This window comes from Babjeviella inositovora (assembly GCF_001661335.1).
Source record: "Babjeviella inositovora NRRL Y-12698 unplaced genomic scaffold BABINscaffold_7, whole genome shotgun sequence".
Classification (NCBI taxonomy): domain Eukaryota; kingdom Fungi; phylum Ascomycota; class Pichiomycetes; order Serinales; genus Babjeviella; species Babjeviella inositovora.
In genome coordinates this window covers 834,567-853,370 of record NW_017566844.1, presented here as the reverse complement: position 1 = coordinate 853,370, position 18,804 = coordinate 834,567, and the positions used below count along the sequence as shown (strand labels likewise).

Below are 18,804 nucleotides of genomic sequence, written 5' to 3'. Positions count from 1 at the left end.
TGAGGTTTTGGAAGTTGGGGAGCTCAGATATGCTGAAATAATGGTCACACTCCATGCCCTGAAAACGGTGGCTCTATGACGTGCTTACGCCTATAGGCGTGTTTCGACACAAGCACTAACGGGAGGAATAAGTTGTATATCCAGCCTTTCCTCTAATCTATCGATTTATTCAAGAGCTTACAGGCTTTACACCCCCTCCCTTTGTTTTGGCGTTTTAAGGATTTTAACCATCCGGGAACTTGTGATTACTCGCTCCACCACAGTGCCTCCATGACAGCAACAACCCTTCGAGTTAGCGTATAGCCCTATCTATTTAACGCAATTATCTAAATACTACCCCACCTACGATTTTCTTTTCCTTTCTATTTGAATTACATGTAAGGTATTATAAACATATCCCGGCCTATCAAATTTCGCCGATAGACTCCCCCATCTTAATCTTCTGGCCGTTGGTAATGTTAAATTTGAAGCTCTTTGGAGCCTCAAAAACCAACACCACCGTGGAGCCCAACTTGAACCCACCAACTTCCTGGCCCTTGACCAACGGAACTCCGCCTAAGAGCTCGGAGGCTTGGGTATAAGTGGCCTCGTAGACGGTGTTTTTGGACAATCTCTTGCGTCTCTGCCTGGCGCTCTTTCCCAACAACGACGTGCTTTCAGAGACCTCGGAGTCGGTGGTGGTGTTCATCGAGGACAAAGACGTAGAGGAGGAGGCGGTGGAAGAAGTAGTAGACGGGTAAGAATCGTCGCCCTTACTCAACACCAACTCAGACTTTGAGTACACTTCGTGCTCGTAGATGTCGTTGGTCTTCAAGTCCTTGTCGAAGTTGACAATGATGCTTCCCACATTGGTGGCCCCGACGGGGATCATGCTGAAGAAACCGTACTTCCAGTAGCCCAATAAGGCAACTCTTTCATTGAGCACAAACAAGCCGTTCAATGTCTTTTGGAAGTAAGGCGCCACACTGAACAACTCCCCAATAAAGTGTCTTCTCAAGGTGGTGACCCAGTTGGCCGGCGAGTGGTATCTGTGGTAGTCGCCTGGAGCCAAGTAGATAACCGCAAAGAACATCTCAGTGTCCTTATTGCCCGACTTCTTCAACGACTTGTGAGTAGGCTCCGCTTCGTCCACCAAGTCGCGCGCCACGGTGGACTCCTTTCTCCTCTGATTCAAGGAGTCCACGTCGCCCAACGCGGTCTTGTCGCCCTTGTCTTCGTACTTGAAGCGGTGGTGGTGGTTGATGTTGGCGTCGTCGTTGTTCCCGCCACCGATGAGATCGTCCAAGGTGTACAGAATCCCGTTCAACTCGGCAAAATCCTTGTGCCTGGCAAAGACCTCGGTCTCCTGTGGGTGGTTGAAGTCGATGGCATGCGAAGGAGCGGCCAACTTGGCCCTGACACTGTCGTTGGTGCCCAAAAGCGCGTCCACGGAGTACGTCATGCCCTTGACCTGCTCGATCTCACCGTTGTTGATGATCCCAAACTTCAACACCTTCCCGTCGGCCGGCGAAACCAAGTCCGAGTCGCCGATGGTGCGCACACCCGGTTTCAAGCGGCGGTAAAAAAACTCGCCCAAGTTCTTGAACTCCCGCAAATTGGTGTCTTCCATCTCGTTCAAGTTTACCCCGAAACAGTAAGAGTAGAACTTGTAGGATGGCGCCCTCAACCAGACAGGAAGCGTAAGGCTGTTCACCAGTCCCCACAAACGCGAAATCCCCTTGAGCGGCAAGGTGGAGTACGCGTAGAACTTCCAGGACTGTGGCGAGATGCTGCTCGAGGCGTTCTGGTTTTCATCCGTGGTGGTGTCGCGGTTGCGGGATGCCACCACACCAGCAGAGGTCAAGATGATCGACAAAGAGGACAATGTCCACCACTTGATCAACTGACGGCGGCTTCTGGGGACCTTGTCGCTGTTCTCGTTATGGGCACTGGTTGAGAAGAAGAAGCGACCGCGGAACTTGCGGTTCAAGTTGCGCGCAGACAGCGAGAACGGCACATACATCTTCCGTTTCGACTTGGAGAGCGTGCTGATACGCGTCTTTAACGTTTTGAATTTGGAAGACGCGCCGCCCGACCAGGTCGAGTAGTACAACACGCTTCTCTTAGGTCTCGGGATCCGCGGGAAGCTGTAATAGTAGGACAGCCATCTTTGCGACGCCGGTTGGATCCGCGGCGACGCCGCTGGAGAGACGTCGCTAGATTCGGACTCCTCTATGACTGGATCCTTGAGCGGACCGTCTACGCCTGTTGACATGCTCCTTTTCTGTGTGTATCCCAAGTTCTTTCCGGCACGAGCAACGTTTCTGAGTACTGGTGCTGGTCTGGCCATTGAGGAGTGTGTGGTGGTATGCAGAGGGATTAGATAGGAAACAAATCACACGAGATATGTGGAAAGCTGTGGAGATGACCCAACAAGCCGATGCGTGTTGCACATGCCGAAAAAACTCAGAAAATTCAGAGGCCAAAGATGCGGGTTTTCAGAGAGTCTGCGCCAATTGGCCCCGGGAAGTCCAACGGTGATTATGTAAGCAGGGTGGGGGAGGACAAGGGGGGCCGAGGATGACTACCGTAGATGACTAAGTCAAACCGTTTGTTTTTATTTAAATTTACATCGCCACTGTCGCTCACCGAAAATAATATATCGCTTCGCTTCCTTGTAAAAATTACAGGTGCATGACATAAGATAGAGACCTTATACACATTATCGGCAGTTGCGCCGAGCTGGCCGAGGTTATGCAAATGCAGAAGAGGCAGGGGAAGGCGATGTAGCTTGGGTCACACGAGGTTTGTCAGTTGAGTTCGTTCGGATCGTGTCACCTGTTGAGATAGCTGGGGGAATTACTTCAGCCAAGATCGTTGCTATGGGGCCAATGGAGAAAGTCAAACTCAAATAGAACTTTTCGGCCCAGAAGGAAACCAAGGACTTAGTTATGACTGCAAAATGTGTATACAGTGGACCATCTTTTGGAGGGAAATGCAAGTCGTATGCAAGGCGCTCATCACCATAGACGTACGGCTAAACACGTTGTACCACTTTAACAGAAAATGTAAAAGGCTCTTGTTCCAAAGACACAACTACTGGTTCTATTTTATGCCGCCTGTTCGACCTTCTGGTATCCCTCGTACATATAGTTCAACCCGTAACGGAAGCACTGTTAAAAGACGTAATAGATTGAAGAGGAAGTTACAAACTCCGTTTTGGGGGTTATGTATCCGAGTTAGATCATACTTCACACTATCTGGCACATAACCAGTTAAGCTCTGTAGCTAAAACAGGAAGAGGCCTTTTCCTTTTTCACCCCGTGTTAGTTTGTTCTCGGTCTGGATTTTCAACATAGAGTTAAAGCTGAGGCTCATAGAAGCTGGCTGAACCTTCCAAGTCGAAAACCCCACATACCTGGTTAATGATTAGCTTAACCAGCTCGCGTCAAATACGCTCAACGTAAACAGTCTGTTTAAGCAGAATAAAGCAATAACTGCTACGTTAGGTTCTAAAAATAAATAAAACCAGGGTCAGGGCTTAGATATTAGACGAGGCAATTTAACCTACGATACTAGATGCCATGGCGATGAACAGCTAATCTAATTCCTTCAATCAGAACAATCGCCACTCAGAGGGCGGTGGCGGAATTGCATGCAGGCCAACCTCGTTAAGGTAACTTGTGGCGAGAGCATCTACGGCCCACGTGCGCGTGGCTGCAACTTGGACAGAAAAAGTAAACGCAGAGGGGGTCTCGGGAAATTGCATACATGAAAAGTTATGAGTATCTGACTGCCCAGCGACCAATCTCTGATTCTCCTCCCCCAGAAACAACCAGAACCAGCCGTTCTCCTAACTGCCATACAGTTACTGGAGAGTCATATATAACCGGAACCATCACCTTCGATGAACTAATCCTTGACGAAGACACCAAGAACAATCATATAGCCAGATTATGAGCTTCTGTAGTTAAGCCATAATCTCTACAAAATCCGCCTATCGAACATAAGTGACCCTTGTCATGAAGTTTGCCAAGTTGTTTGAACAAACCCTCCGCGAGGAGTCCATCCCCGAAGAGTGGATCCAGTCATCCATCAAGTATAAACAGTTGAAAAAGTGCATCAATAAAGTTGTCGACGAGCTTAATGACCTTGGGCTTGAGAAGTCGGTGTTAAGCACCTTGATCCAGCAGAAAATGGGCGATGACGGCGTCCCAAAGATTGAAGAACTTGACGATGGCGTTCCAAGAGCCACCGCGGCCAAGCCAAGTGCCAAATACTTGTTAGACAAGGACTTGAAAAACCTTAGACCGGTGTTGACCATTGACGTGTCTGCTTTGTCTCAGACCCAAGAGAATGGCAAGATAGAGGGGACCGGCGATAGCCAGTACGTTCAAGAGGCCTTGCAGAGACTTGTCGAACAGAGGGAGCTATCTCTATCCCCATGCACGTCCACGTCGGACTCCGATAACGAGCGTCTTATTGACGGAATCACAACCGTAACTTTATCGGAAAATCCATCTCCATTAATGTACAAGGAGACCTCCCCGGAGCCGGTTCCAAGTGACGGCTTTAGTTCTGATACTACCCTCGTGTTTCGCCTTAAATCTGACGGTGAGTTTTTCCACATGCTTTCGACGGAGCTACAGGACTTGGATACGTTGAAGATCAGACAAGAAAGCCAGATGTTCAGCACTGTCCAGCAAGTCGGTGATGTCATCAACAAGTATTCTGCCCCCTCTACTAGAAGGTCCGATATGTATGCCTGGAGAAACATCTTCTGTGCTTACATCGAGTCTGAAGTGTTCTTCCGCAACAATATTAGTGGGACGTCCGACAAGGATGTTCAAAAGTCCAAGGAAAACTTCCAGAAGTTCCTTGGAATTCTAGAAAAGGGCAAATACTACGATTTGTTCAAGAACAAGCAAAGTACGAAAGCTTTGAATGAGTTCATTGGGTTGAATTACTTGCTTTTGAAGTTGCTACAGTTCCAGCATATCAACAGAATGGCCATCACCAAGATTTTGAAAAAGTTTGACAAGCAAACTTCCTTGACAGCAAAGACCCAATTCCCAGAGCTCATTTCCACTGATCCTTTCATCAAGGAGTCCTTCGCCAAAACCATGTGCGCCATCATCTCAAACAAGCTTCTCACCATTGTTCCCCAGTTGGACGACTACGAGTGCCCAATTTGCACCTCGATTGCTTTCAAGCCGATTAAGCTCAGCTGTGGTCACTTGTTTTGTATTCGGTGCTTAGTGAAGCTCCAAAGGGCAAACAAAGAGTCGTGTCCTTTGTGCAGGGAGCGTAATGTTTTGGATGCTGATTCTGCTAACATGGATGCCGACGCCTTAAAGTACATGCAGTTGTATTTCCCGAAAGAAGTGAAGGCAAAACAGAAGGAAACAGAGAGCGAAATAGCCAGGGAGCAATTCGTGGCGGTGTACGGGGAACCAAAGAAGTGTTTGGTTCAGTGAAGGGGTCGCAGGCTCATTAGCCGAGCGACCAAGTGCTCTCCCCGGGAATGTATAGAAGTTTTGTATGGTGCATATTTAATGAGTTTACAGAGGTAGTATGTAGCCAAGCGTGCACGATCAAGAGCTCTATGCACACCGGAGTAATCTAAACCGAAGGGACTTCCATAAGCTCGCAGCTCCTGATTTCAAACACCCCTCTGCGATAAAACACGCAAAGCTTTTGTACCTGTGAATAGGGCTTACCAATTTAGGTTTACAGAGACCCCTAGCGTAGGGTCAGTCCGATTAAAGTAGGTCTACAATAAAGCTGCTGCTTAGTCACCACACCCTGATTAGAAGGTAGGCTTCTGTAAGCTAAATGACAGTGGTAAGGTAACTCAATTAAAACTGTTGTACCAGGTCACGGATTACTCAAAACTACGTAAACTAGTCACAGAAGGCAGCCTTGAACTGCAGAGATATACATATCCCATTTTGAGACCCGAAGAACTCAAAGCAGCTAGCCTGGCACAAGAATCTAGAATTACGAGGAAAACAACTTTCATCTGTTAGAAGAAAGATGACTAACGTGCTGAGAATGGCCCAAATAGTAAAGTGAACCTAGAAACATGAATCGACAGTATAAGCAAGTTCTGCAAGGTGGAAATATCAGAAACGCCTATTCAACTGATGGCCGAGCAGAGGGAAAGAAACGTGAATAAATCTCAACCACTAAGAAAGTTTGAATTAAAATCAATCCATGGCCAGCGTGATTTAAAAATCTTAGGCTAGCAAGCTAGAGCTGCAATTTTCAATTCAACTTAAAATCTTTCAAGTTCTCATCGGTGAGACAATGAGCACAAACACAAATATACTGAAACAAAAAGATAGAACGGAATATAATCGGATGCCTAAAACATTGCTTGAATAAAACTGAGAGATACATATCTGGGACTAAAAACTCTCTCATATGCCACGTTAGGATGAGGTAAACAAATCCTCGGCTCAAACGGCATGAAAAGTGAAGCCAATTCAAGTGAACAGAGTAGGATGTGAGATATTAATAATGGCTTCAGTGCTGAATAGGAACAAATAGAGCTCAAATAATATAAAGCATGCTTTATAAATCCGAAGGGGTAAGCACCCAGTCGCTCACTCCATGTAAGCACCAGGGGACGGAATAGACCCAAACAAGAGTACAAGAAATTCCAAGTGAACTATGGAAAGGATGAGCCATTTTCATAGATTTGAAGACAGAAGCGATATAATGAAAGAGTCGCAGAATGTTAGCAAAATACCTACCGATTACCGAAGGCCCTCAAGATACAACCTACAGGGAGCATGAAATGCTTTGGCTGATAATATTCCATTTAAAAGGTGAAACCACTTTCTGGGACCGAGCAGCCAGAGAGCCTAGTGCTTCACGAAGTAAAATCAATACTGGAGGACCAGTTCAAGCTATTATGAAAGATCTATAGTTTGACTTCATCAACTAATACAGCGAGAGTAATGTCTTATTTTTATGCGGAACTAGGTCCAAAAAAATTATGGACTATCTGAAGAAAGTTCTTACAAGATCAAATTGAAGAACTAATATGCTCTGTTTCGTTTAACCATAACCTGAAATAAAACCAAGCCCATCAAGATACTCTCTTCAAACCATTCGTGAGGGGGTCAAGGGATAACTCAGGTATAAAAAATTTGGGCAGGATTTGAAACATAAACTATCAGATTGCAGCTAACGAATAAGAAATCAGAACCCAGGAAACCCAGAATGATATAAACAACAATAACAAATTTCTGAGTACCCTATCTGAATGACTACTGGACAAAAGACATTCCAAATAAGAGTAGAAAGTTATCGGTCACAAAAAAACAGACAATCTATGAAGAGACCAGAATTAACGAAATGAACAATTATTTAATATATATACACCATATAGGAACTTAAGTAAGTACTGATATTTAGATAGGTACGATCCTCAACTAGCAATAAGATTGATGTGACAGCATTTGTAAGAAATTACGGTTGGCTAGTCATAAAGCAGAATAATTGAGTCGAATAAGACCCTCTAAGAGCAAAGAGAAATAACCTGACATGATGAGCGGTGGCATTTCTGTACAGAAGAGAAAATATCGACAGTGAATATGATATTACTGTACGTCAATTTTAAATTAGGAGCTCTACTCTAGATTATTATTCTGAATCAAAATTGAATTATTCAATGCTATATATCCTAAGCCGTCTCTAACTGGGTTAGCAAAGGTAGCGAGAGACAACCCAACTAGTTCCATTGTCCCACAGAAACAAAGCCTTATTCTTTCTTCTTAACCCTTCATAAATACATATATTCGTTGATCTTATATCTAGAACCGTATACTAGAAATATCTACGACATTCAGCCCCTCACACATGTACTGGGAGCAGTTGCTGTTCTAAATAGGAAAGTTCTTCAGCTCTCGTCACGTAAGAATGTGTTTCCAAAGTACACAGCTATTCATTTATAAGAATCCACAAAGAGATAAACATGATTACAAAATCAGCGGAAAGAATGTAATGCTACAAAGCGTATTCAGGTTGAATCAATGTCAAATATTGACAAAGGATAGCTGCGAATGAAAGCCGTTAAGTCACACGATGTCATGGTGGTAATATCACACTTAAACTACGGATATAGAACTATCTTAGAGCACCAACTGACCATCATTGGGACTTCAAACTCATATATGTCATAAACAAGGATTTCTATAAGTTGGAATAGAATCGATACGAGCTGTTGACATCTTTCTATACTTGATCCTTACTGAATATATATCAACATAAAATAACTGCGAGTAGTATATTACCCATGCACGGGATATAGGCTTCACTGAAGGCACAAATCGGCAATGAGAAATATAAATATAATTCTTGGAGTAAAAAGTTCTAAGACGGCTTAATTAACTCTCAACGTATCAGTAATAATGAGCGTATGTTTTACAAATTGTGAGCTCGAGAAGAGGTGGCAATACGTAAATCTAGACCCTAAGGAAGTGAGATTCGTCTCAATGATTCCTACATTCAATCATAGTGCACCATAATACAGTATTTCGATGCTCCATTATGCGTTAGAGCCCCCAAAATAAAGGAACATACAAGTTTAATATGCTTTATACGGCTTTAAGTAAAACATCCCCATCATCTGCTTAGAGGAATGTGATTCCGAAGGTAGTAATGAGGTATTTTACTCCAGTGGCTTCCTCCAGGGACAAATACTTGCTATATACTATCTCTTGTAGGCTTAGTCTTTTATAGGTAAACTATAAACGGGTCATTCATTCTCTATTCAGTTAACTCTCCGCATTCTCACATATCCTATACTTGTACTGTTAAAGTGCCTTATTTATCGGCAGTTTCACTCCGTACTCACTTATCTACCCTAACCAATTCCTAACGAAAGTACATAAGCCACCTCTGCCACTCAGAGATCTTGTGGTGGGTGTCGAACTTCAAGAGATAAACATCACGAGACGTATCAGTATGTATTATAGGCGTGTACGTAGCCGGAGCAGCATTTCGAATAATACCTCTAAAGACTATTTCCGAAAAAACTGATTCATCGCTATTTCTTCCTACATGCTAAGTGCTGAGTATTTTAATTAACAAGTACTTTGTAAGTGTTACGATACCGATTTATTGTGCAACAGAGGCTCCCTTGGAATTTCTAGTAGTTTCTTACTGTTGGTAAAAATCATTGGAACAATCAGGTACATACCAATATTTTATACATTAAATATCGACTTTTTATCTAATTATTCACTTTTGACAACCTGCAAGAAGCTAGATTGCGTTCTGAAATGGTTTGTGAGCCACTACATTTCTGACCCACCTAACAGTCAAGATTAGGTGTGTTATACTATATGAGGAAGAAAGTAAAGTGTATGGGGGTAAATTCCAAGTAGGTACATTTACAATGTGACCTCTGAACCCATTTCCTAATTCAGGCACACTGCAGACCTCGATACTTCATATTCCTGAATCAATATACCGCATCCAGAGCAAAGTTACAGCATTAGTAAATCCCATTTAAATAAAGAGTTTATAATTAGTAAGGATCAATATGAAACAATTCGAGAGACAATAAATTCCGAAATTCTATCGTAGACATCATAAAGAAGGGGTGTCACTTAATTGAACATCCTTACTTGTATGCTACACAACTCGCAACTTTATATTTGCTGTAGTAATTTTACCTGGCTATGGTATTGATCTATATTCCCCAACCATAATAGTATTGAGCCTATACTAATAAATCTGGTACCGGTCTTGTTTCAAAGGTTCATTTGTCTACGACTTTGGAAATGCCACTGGAGTTCCTCAAGTTCAAGTATATGCTTACTTTCAGTTTAAACATGTTCCACCTAGAGTAGGACTGGGTGAAGTAACTCCCAGGGAGGAATTTTTCATTATGTAACTATCCTGTTAAGAAACAGAGTCTCCATAGAGTATATATTTAAAAATGCAAGGATATAGATGTTAAGTTTAAAAATGGGGTAGAGTATCCTCAGTTGGCGCTTTAATACGTATCATGAGGTGTGTCAACGATTAACATCTCACGATATCCAAAGTCCCATTACAGGGTACTAATGGGACTAAATATTCAGCAGGAACAATTAAATGAGTCCGCCTTTGTCCTTCCCAATCCCCATGTAATTACATCCAAACCAGCAGACTCCTAACACATGTGACTCTTGCTTTGATTATCCTCATTAATGCTATCTCGTAAGACATGAACGTATTAGGATGAATACAAGTTGCACGAGAAAGGTCGATCCAAATTAAGTGAACTCAGACCAGTATGACTCCAAGATTGGTTATCTTTCTTTGACTATTGATTTAACACTTTAAAATGTATTGCTTCGCATTACAAGCTCATTTTCTGGCATGTTTGGTTTTATCTCTGAAATACTTGCTGGATACTTTAAGGTGCTTTTCACTTCCCTTGGTCCATATATACCAATGTAACTCGAGTAAATAATTATTTATAGCTGTTTATATGGTATGCCAGGTGGTTTTCCAATATGAGTTCAGCATGAATGCTACAGAACTCAAAGTTAAATAATGGCTGTCAGAGACTGGTATTGTTATGCATCTCGCAAGAACACATATCAGTTGTTTATTGCATACCACCCTGCCCTTCTATATCCTAGGAGAGTCATGACAAGTATACTCTCAGTAAGTTCTTCATACAGTAACAAGTACCCCATCCATTGCATTTGTCATTTAATTGCCGACCCAATCTGATAGAAGTTATTCTTGTTAAGGTGTATACTGTGAGTACTATATTCCCTCTTCTAGGCACTCATATTAGCCTTTGTTTATTCACACAAGAAACTCATTTCCTTAATCTATAGTTTACTTAACTCTTTCTAACTACTGGAATTGTCTATTTAACACTTATTACCGCAGTTCGGTGCTAGTATATTCCTCTTTGGCTTTATTACGTAGATTTATGAATGTTAGCTATTCACAATATATTGAGTAGATGAGACAATAGGATATGGTAAATAATATATACGTATTTATGTATGGAGTCTATACCGCATTTGGGGTATCACTATTGTAGAAGCACCGGTACACTAGACGTATCATACCTGGCTTTTGTTTCACTAATCTAGGGAGTATGTTTTCTATATCTGAACCATAGAGTTATGGATACATTTTCTGTGAGGGGAACTTTCTAGCAGCTTAAAGGGCTGTGGCTAGAATATTCACGAGCCATCTATGTCTAGTTACCGTCTCTTGGCCATTCTCAGTCAACTCTATAGACGTAACCTATTTGCAGAACATTAGGATGGCCTAACTTGTTTGTTTATCAATTTGCAATGTTTTGTTTCAGTAAGTTTCATTCTGCCACTTTCTGGCTTCCAGTTACAGCGAGACCTAAGGCATTCTACATTACGAGCATGAACTTTCTAGCTGATACTCTAAGAATTCGAGATAGCCAGAATTTTCGGTTATTGATATGTATTTCGTGAGTTTTGAGGCATCTGCTTCTAACGTAATGCAGCTCCTAATATGATTTGAGGCTAGCTACCTATTCTCATTTAGATTGAAATTGCGTATGCCTGGGTCCTAATGTTCAAATACAGAGATGCTATGCTATATTCACTATTCTTTCTGATTGTCCTTGTTATGATGTGTGATATTATTCATATCTCAATTGCCGTATCGATACCATCCGTGCTGTTATTATACTTCACGTTAATCGATGAGCCTTCCAGTCTAAATACCAACGAGTGACACACTCGCGTAAACTCATTAACAGCCTGCTGGACGCATGGTACGAGGTGTTATTCACAGTGCCGTCTCCCGATATGCCTCAGGGAGCTTCTACTGAGGTAGCTGATACGATACTCGTTGCCCCGTTGCGTAATAACTCTTCAGAGATATGCAAATTGATTAGTGTACGAAGAGAGCATAACATAAGCTCTATTAGTTGCTCTTAACTTATCTTTAGGAAACTGGAATGAGGCATATGGCTTGAGTAGCGTTATGGGCTACGTATTCTATATACTTCATCTCCAACGCTTTTGAATCGTGCAAAAGGTAATTTATTACTCTGCTAGGAATGAAAGTCTGCGTATCACAGACCAGTTAATATAACCCAAAGCACGTAATCCTTTGTGTTTTTATGAGGTTCCAAGTATTAACGTCTGTATCAATGTATTCTCTCTTCAAACTCGTATCCTATAAGACTTAAAGTGGATTGATCGGTAGGTTGTGCCAGTGGAACGGATTTTATTGCGTACTTAATTAAAGTCCGATGTTTTAAGTAAAATAGTACTGAAATATATCACACAGTACCAACCACAAGATATATACCTGTGTCAATACTCCCCTCAGACTGATATCATCAGTATAGTACGCAGGATCCAGTAAGCACCAGCCAGTATGCTCTGGCTGAGCCATCTTCACTGTTTATGACGAGAACCTTCTGAATTGAAGTGTGATCGTGTATACCCTCCTCATAGTATTAATTTCATGGTCTTGTCTATATTATTCGCACAGCTGCTAATTTTAAGCAGCTCTTTGAAATTACTGTTATTCGTGTTTCAAAAACCTTTGCAAAACATTAGCTCGAAGTATATAGCCAGCTCTTCTGGACTATTCATATTTAGCGCATTTCAGGTATGTATAATTCCTTGGCCTCGATGGCATAGGGTGAACTGGTAGCCCATCCTACAGGTGTGTACCTTATATGAATTGTTGAATAATTCCTTTTCGAATTAATGGTTTCTTTGCGCATCCAGGTTATTTCTTGACACACTCAAAATATGTAAACTCCATTTTGGATAATCCATATGTAGCTTGTAAACATCAATGATTGAGGGGTGTATTGAAATCTGTTGGTAAGCCTTGTTTCAAACTCTGTGGGTATTCTTCACCAGTGATTTTTTTAATCGTCACATTCTTCTGTTTATTGTATATTAAATATGCAAAGGTCGTTTATGGAAGGCTTTTTTTCCCGGCGTTCTTGGCCAGATCTACATTCATACACTCTACATACTCATTATGGATTAAGTATTATCACACTTTCAATTTTTATTCCCCATAGTGATTCATCTGAGTTCTGGCTTATTTAGCGTATTTTTCATTGTGTCTGTCGATTAAAAGAGTCTGCTTTTGGTATCTCTAAATAATTTCTATGTCCACCCTCTCGAGAGGACACTCCTATGATCTTTTCCTGTTGTGATGCTATTTTCGATGTCACTGTGGTATGCTCAGTATGTCACTATAGGTAGATATTTAATGGCTTGAAATTTAACCCACATTTGGTCATTCCCATGTTGCCAATCGTATTTTTATTGACTAGAGTACTAATAGACATATACTAAGCATTTTGTGCTATTTTATGTGAATTCTACATTTTGAGTCCTCACAAACATATGACGAGTTGTTTTCCCATTCAGTTAGCTAATTTTTCGATCCCTCTGCTATAGGCGGTCTCGTGTCCAATCTGAGCCTGCTCTGTCCTAGCTTTCTATATCTGATTGTTTGGTAGCCAACTTGTGGGTTCGTTCAATATACCTGTCAGGGAATCTTGTCACCTTTACACTGGCTAAGTAAGTGCCAGTGATCTGTACGGATGGCAACTTTAACCTGGGTCTCACAAAAGTCAGAATTTCAAAATAGAGGATTTTATTGGTTACTCCCCCTCTATCAGTCACTTGTTACTGATTACACGGAGTTTAAGGTGACTTTGCATCTTGGAAGGATTTACACCAGCCTGTTTTAGGTGAGAGCCAAATCTAGGCTTCGAGTAAGGCTATTTCCATGACTATCTGGCCGAGCTTTCAAAAAGGCCTTTGGCTATCTTGTATCTTACGATACTAATACCATTTGTCATGACGTACCTGGGGTCAGAAAATGTGCCTCCGTTGATTGTATAGTGCTCTTTCAGTTCTAGCTCTGTGACGGATGCAATATCAGCGATATCTTATCGCGCTTTCCGTGAATCCGGGCTATTTGATCACTTTTCAGGTATAGTACTTGGACACAATGTCCCCCAGGGTCTAGCTCGGCGAAACTTATTCGCACCGAGAGAATGGAACAAGACCTTCCTTAGGAGTAATTTCATCTTGGGTGAAATCGCCTGGCACGTACCCGAATTCCCCGAAAAGAACGATTCGGTCCTGGAGTAAGACACAGTCCAGAGAGCGAAGGTTGGGGAGGTCTCTTCCTCCAGGAGATAGAAGGCGGTCGATTTGTCGGATATATAGATATCCTTAATTCCAAAAGAATGGAAGTGTCTCGTTTGTACCCTCTCCAAACATTACCGTTAATTCTGCTGCAACTCTTGTCTCTGCGTTACCACAGTTGTAGGAACATAGATGATGTTTGGAAACAGAAGGTAAATGTGAGGCGTCCCTCGTAATAGTAGTGCTATCATTACCGTGGAGGACTAATCTTTGGGGTGAGCTCTCATGCTTGAGCGTTGTAGAAAATAGATTTTCAGGTGTATACGAAGGGCAGCAACGTTCAAATGAAGAAATTACGAGGACTAGGCAGAGGTTAAATATAGCCAATTGATAAAGATAAAATTTAACCTCACCAACTATCATACTTGAAAGGTCTGACAAGATGACAGAGACCACTATAATAACCGTAAGGGATTGATCACGTTACCATAATACTGTCGACATCTTTCGGTTGGAGTCCATTGACACGTGAGCAGAGCTCAAGAGAACATAACTGAACGAACCAAGTAAATTACTAGGATAGCTGAAACTTAGCCCATAGTATTCCAGTTGTTGTGTGTGTTTGAAATGGCCATATAAGCATGTATTGTGGAAAGTAGACTAACTCCCGGCCATTCCTCCTTTACGGTACTATGCATTCACGTGGTGTATCTGGCAATGACAGTAGTCGACTCAGACTGGGCTAGGCCACTCTATATGAACTACGTAAAGAGGGTAAGTGGTATTCCTTTATGTATACAGCAGGATGGTCAGGCGGAAACCAGGAGGACTATATGATACGCACGAAGGGTTTGAGTACACCTTGAACACAGTATGGCCCAATAACTAATATCTGCATGTGCACATACACAGACGCTAATGGAGATTTTTAGTAATTAGAATCTTCTAATACTCTTTCCGGCCTAGTTACAGGCCCGAGCCACGATATTTGTCGAATTGAGACAAAAACTCGTCAAAATGTTCAATCGAAGAACTCGTTGTCTCTACCCAGGTCGACTCCCTCCCCCTGCTCACGTGCCGCATTTGCCTGGCGGCTGCATCGAAACATTCAAATGTTTACAGAAATTGAAATCTGGGTAACGCGAATCATAATCTATATACTCATTTAAACAAAGACATACACCCCAGAATATAACAGACATATACCCCATAATATAACAGACACGCACAAATACATATATAATGCCCCCACATTCCCTCCAAATCAACTCCAAGTGCTTAGTAACACTGGGGTCCACGCTTCAGTTGGCCAAGATCTACATGATCCATAGTCGCTTAAAGCCGTTCACGATATTGGGCAAAGACGGAAATATACCCACCAACTCACCGTCTGCCAGCTTTCCTGCCGAGTTCTTAACCCTTGATTGTGTGTTTTTAAAGTTTCTAGACACGGGACACCAGAAATGGGTGGCCCAGGAGCGAGTCATCACGTACCTGGAGACCAATTTGGCCCAAAAGAGGATGCTCGACCAGAACCAGCACAGGGTGAGAAAAATCACCCGCACCAGAGCCAAAGATATCAAACTGAAAGTTGAAGTAAAGTCCGTGTCCCATAGAGCCAAGGCGAAACCACCGATCCTAGCCAAGCTCGCAGAGATTAAAGAAGAGTTCCAGGTCATGATAACCCTCTCGGACCGGTTGAAGCATTTGTTGCTACAGGACTATAAGAACGTCACGAGACATGGGCAGCTAGTGAGGCTCCCTGCGTGTGTACCCGTGTCGAAAGTCATTTCAAATTTTTCCAGGAGCTCGGCGCTATCCGCAGATATTACAAAAAGCATTGAGGTGTACTTTAACCGTTCCTTGGCCTCTTTGGTGTTATATGACTTTGAACGCCAGCAATTTGTGTACTTAAAGAGGGAAGACACCGAGTCGTATTCGGATGTCTACGGGGCGATCCACTTGCTACGCTTACTTGTTGTGTTGCCGAGTCTTTTGGTCTCAAGCTTGTTGAGCGAGGACGGTATCAAAATCATGCTCAAGCATATGAACGAGCTATTGGAATACATGGAAAAGGCCTATGAGAAGATTTTCAGCCCTGAAGACTATATGAAGGCCCTGAAGACATACTTAAACGATAATAAGGAGTTTATGGTTATATAAGATGACCGTCTTCACCTTCGCCTTTTGCAATCCGGTAGATAACTCATCATAGACTCCGCAACGAACGGTTCTTTATTTAGCCTGATACAGAAGCTGCCACTTCAATTCAAGGATGGCCACTTTGGAGCCCTCATCAGCTCCAATTTTATACGCGCGATTAGTGATATTAAGCCGCCAAGTTAGACATAAAAAGAAAGTTTTATTTGGTTTTTTTTTGGATATCAGATAAAATAATACAAAACAACGTAGGAGCAACTCTTTTCCGAAAACCAGTTAGAGCCTAAACGGTTTCTTCTTCTCTTGGAGGGCTGGCCTTTGGGACTTCTTCGGAATCAGACTCGTAGGGAGACTGGTTGGCAGTCACAATGGCTCTGACCTCCTTTGGCAACACATCTGGTCTGTAGAATCTCAAGTCGACTCTCCCAATCAAGTAGAGAATGTTAACGACGGTCTCTAACCCACCCCACATGATGTACATCACAAATGGCTTGTAGATGTTGGTACCCTCAGCAGCGGTTTTTTCATCGAAAGAGGTGATGGCACGCAAGATAGCACCCAGGAAGATGATGAGGGTGGTGATGGTGATGAGGACGATAGAGTGGTTGTGCTTCAAGCTGCCCCTGTCGGTAGAAACACCTTCAACGTGGTTTTCAAGGTGAGAATCGGTGGAGGCAATGACACGGATGGCATGGCGCTGGCTGGAAGGTCTCTTGAGGAACGACTGCTCGGCCTCCTGGGCGGCGTTCTTTTCGACGTAGTAGAACGGAGAGAAGGATTTGATCCACCATGGCTGGTAGGTGGCACAGTTTTTGTCGTTCTGGGTTGGCTTGAAAACGTACGCAAGCGCGATAAGACTAGTGGAGAGCAAGGCATAGAGGAGGACAAAGATATCGGAGACCTTGACCACATTTCTGCACATCTCGTAATGCTTTGCGGACAACAAGTACACGTACGGAACCACCGAGGCGACAATGGTCATGAGGATAATGGCAATGACGAGGGCGTAGACCGTCAACATCAAGTTCCAGAAAAGCTTGGAGGCACCACCGACCGGGTGTCTCCAGGTGAAGATACGTTGGGCCATAATCAAGTTGAGGGTGTTCAACAATATGGTTGGCAAGATCAAAAAGACCTCGGAGGCAATCCCAAGCTTGACCAAGGTGATATTCTTGGACCAGCGGACTCTCATGGCAAACCCAATCCATCTCATCAAGGCGTAGCCCGCCAAACCAAGTGATATCCAAAACTTGTGGCCTCTCGTATAGTTTTTAATGAACACAAACAAGTGGGCAAAGAAGAACACGATGAAAATGGCCAAGAAAAGGGCGCTGGGGGCAATATCCTTGGTGGTTGGATAGCCACCAAAGAGGCCCTGCTGCAAACCAACAACATACTCACTCAAGTAGGATGGAATTTTGCCGAGGAGCGCCTCGGCCTTTCCGAGTAAGATAAGAATACCTGTCCCGAGGGCCGCCCCGTTGGTCTGAGCTTGCATAGCGTCGACAATGGCAACCGCTGGGTTAGGGGTAGACGTTGACATAGTGAGAAGGGGATGTACAAAAAATTAGCTTTTGGAAGAACAGAGTTTTGTAGATACGTGAGCTTTTGGCGGCCAGTTCTCAAAGATCGGGCGAAGAGGACGGGTGGTATTTATACGAGAATAAATGGCCGCTCATCATCAGCTCAAAAAGCACAGGTCATGCACGCCCAAAACGTGCGGCTCATGCTGGCTGCACTCCGAGAGCCGCCTGTGCATAGGGATGGAACCTTAGGCTGCAAAAGCCTGTAAATAGCCTGATACATTGCCACGGATGCGTCGGTACCAATCGTTTTGAGGATATTTTTGCACATGGGTAGACGCATATCCGGCACTAACTCCTAAGTCTGCATGAAGGCTTTAGTTTTTTTCACCCTCTATGGGCAGACGCCCAAGATACCCTGCGTCCGCCCAGGGATTTTTTTTTTGCGTCGTAGTGCCATATGGTGCATCTATTGGCGCCACTATGAGTGGTTGAAAGCGATGGAATTTTTCGCTGGTTCCTCATGGGGCGTCCACTGCCTTTCCATACTTGTGGTGAGCGACGGTGGATATTTGCAGCGGACAGCTCTCGTTTCAAGCGCAACTTTATACGAAAAATAGCGGCAGCGTTGTATTGTGGCTTAGAGTGAAAATTTTAATTGAGGCGCCCAATCCTCCGGATACAGAGATGCTTGATTTTCCCAGGGTAACCACAGTACGGGTACCACACAGACGACAGCTGGGACAGTTTTGTCTCGTCTCCTATAGATCACATGCAAGCTGGTACAGGTGAAAGATGAAGAGCTCTATCCGAACCCTTCATCTATGTTACAATCTAGCACTAACATTGAGAAAAATTCTACCGGCTGCCGCCTGAATTAGCTAGAAACTTTTAATGATGCAACGACTTGAAGACAAAAGGGTCGTTCCGCTCTCACGTTCCGAACTTCTCACCTGTCCTGTTCAAACCCCGGTTTCTCCGTATACTCGCATCCATTGGGACCA

The 18,804-nt window shown here is 43.2% G+C and overlaps 6 protein-coding genes across 6 annotated transcripts; 4 read left to right on the top strand and 2 right to left on the bottom strand.

The window, feature by feature from the left end:
- Window positions 1–406: 406 nt before the first annotated feature.
- On the bottom strand, window positions 407–2,329 carry PSD1 (phosphatidylserine decarboxylase 1; the record flags this gene model as incomplete). Its single annotated transcript, XM_019132824.1, has 1 exon — window positions 407–2,329. One exon carries the CDS (start codon window positions 2,327–2,329, stop codon window positions 407–409), a length of 1,923 nt encoding a protein of 640 aa, XP_018984983.1.
- Window positions 2,330–2,978: 649 nt separating this feature from the next.
- On the top strand, window positions 2,979–3,448 carry BABINDRAFT_162027 (uncharacterized protein). Its single transcript, XM_019129132.1, has one exon. It carries the CDS (start codon window positions 3,092–3,094, stop codon window positions 3,248–3,250), a length of 159 nt encoding a protein of 52 aa, XP_018984982.1. The 5' UTR covers window positions 2,979–3,091; the 3' UTR covers window positions 3,251–3,448.
- A 445-nt stretch (window positions 3,449–3,893) lies between these two features.
- TRY3 (Try3p) lies at window positions 3,894–5,742 on the top strand. Its single transcript, XM_019129131.1, has one exon. The coding sequence runs from the start codon at window positions 4,002–4,004 to the stop codon at window positions 5,454–5,456; it is 1,455 nt and encodes a 484-aa protein (XP_018984981.1). The 5' UTR covers window positions 3,894–4,001; the 3' UTR covers window positions 5,457–5,742.
- A 9,515-nt stretch (window positions 5,743–15,257) lies between these two features.
- Window positions 15,258–16,420, top strand: BABINDRAFT_145927 (uncharacterized protein). Its single transcript, XM_019127176.1, has one exon. The coding sequence runs from the start codon at window positions 15,360–15,362 to the stop codon at window positions 16,278–16,280; it is 921 nt and encodes a 306-aa protein (XP_018984980.1). The 5' UTR covers window positions 15,258–15,359; the 3' UTR covers window positions 16,281–16,420.
- A 182-nt stretch (window positions 16,421–16,602) lies between these two features.
- Window positions 16,603–17,745, bottom strand: BABINDRAFT_20131 (uncharacterized protein; the record flags this gene model as incomplete). The annotated part of the gene is made up of 1 exon (XM_019131236.1): window positions 16,603–17,745. A coding segment is annotated over one exon (1,143 nt), but the record flags the coding sequence as incomplete, so codon positions are not given.
- BABINDRAFT_145934 (uncharacterized protein) lies at window positions 17,717–18,123 on the top strand. Its single transcript, XM_019127177.1, has one exon. It carries the CDS (start codon window positions 17,833–17,835, stop codon window positions 18,067–18,069), a length of 237 nt encoding a protein of 78 aa, XP_018984978.1. The 5' UTR covers window positions 17,717–17,832; the 3' UTR covers window positions 18,070–18,123.
- Window positions 18,124–18,804: the final 681 nt, after the last annotated feature.

Excerpts from the sequence above, each read along its gene's own strand:
- TRY3 (XM_019129131.1), top strand. The coding sequence starts at position 4,002 with ATGAAGTTTGCCAAGTTGTTTGAACAAACCCTCCGCGAGGAGTCCATC.
- BABINDRAFT_162027 (XM_019129132.1), top strand. The coding sequence starts at position 3,092 with ATGCCGCCTGTTCGACCTTCTGGTATCCCTCGTACATATAGTTCAACC.
- BABINDRAFT_145934 (XM_019127177.1), top strand. The coding sequence starts at position 17,833 with ATGTACAAAAAATTAGCTTTTGGAAGAACAGAGTTTTGTAGATACGTG.
- BABINDRAFT_145927 (XM_019127176.1), top strand. The coding sequence starts at position 15,360 with ATGCCCCCACATTCCCTCCAAATCAACTCCAAGTGCTTAGTAACACTG.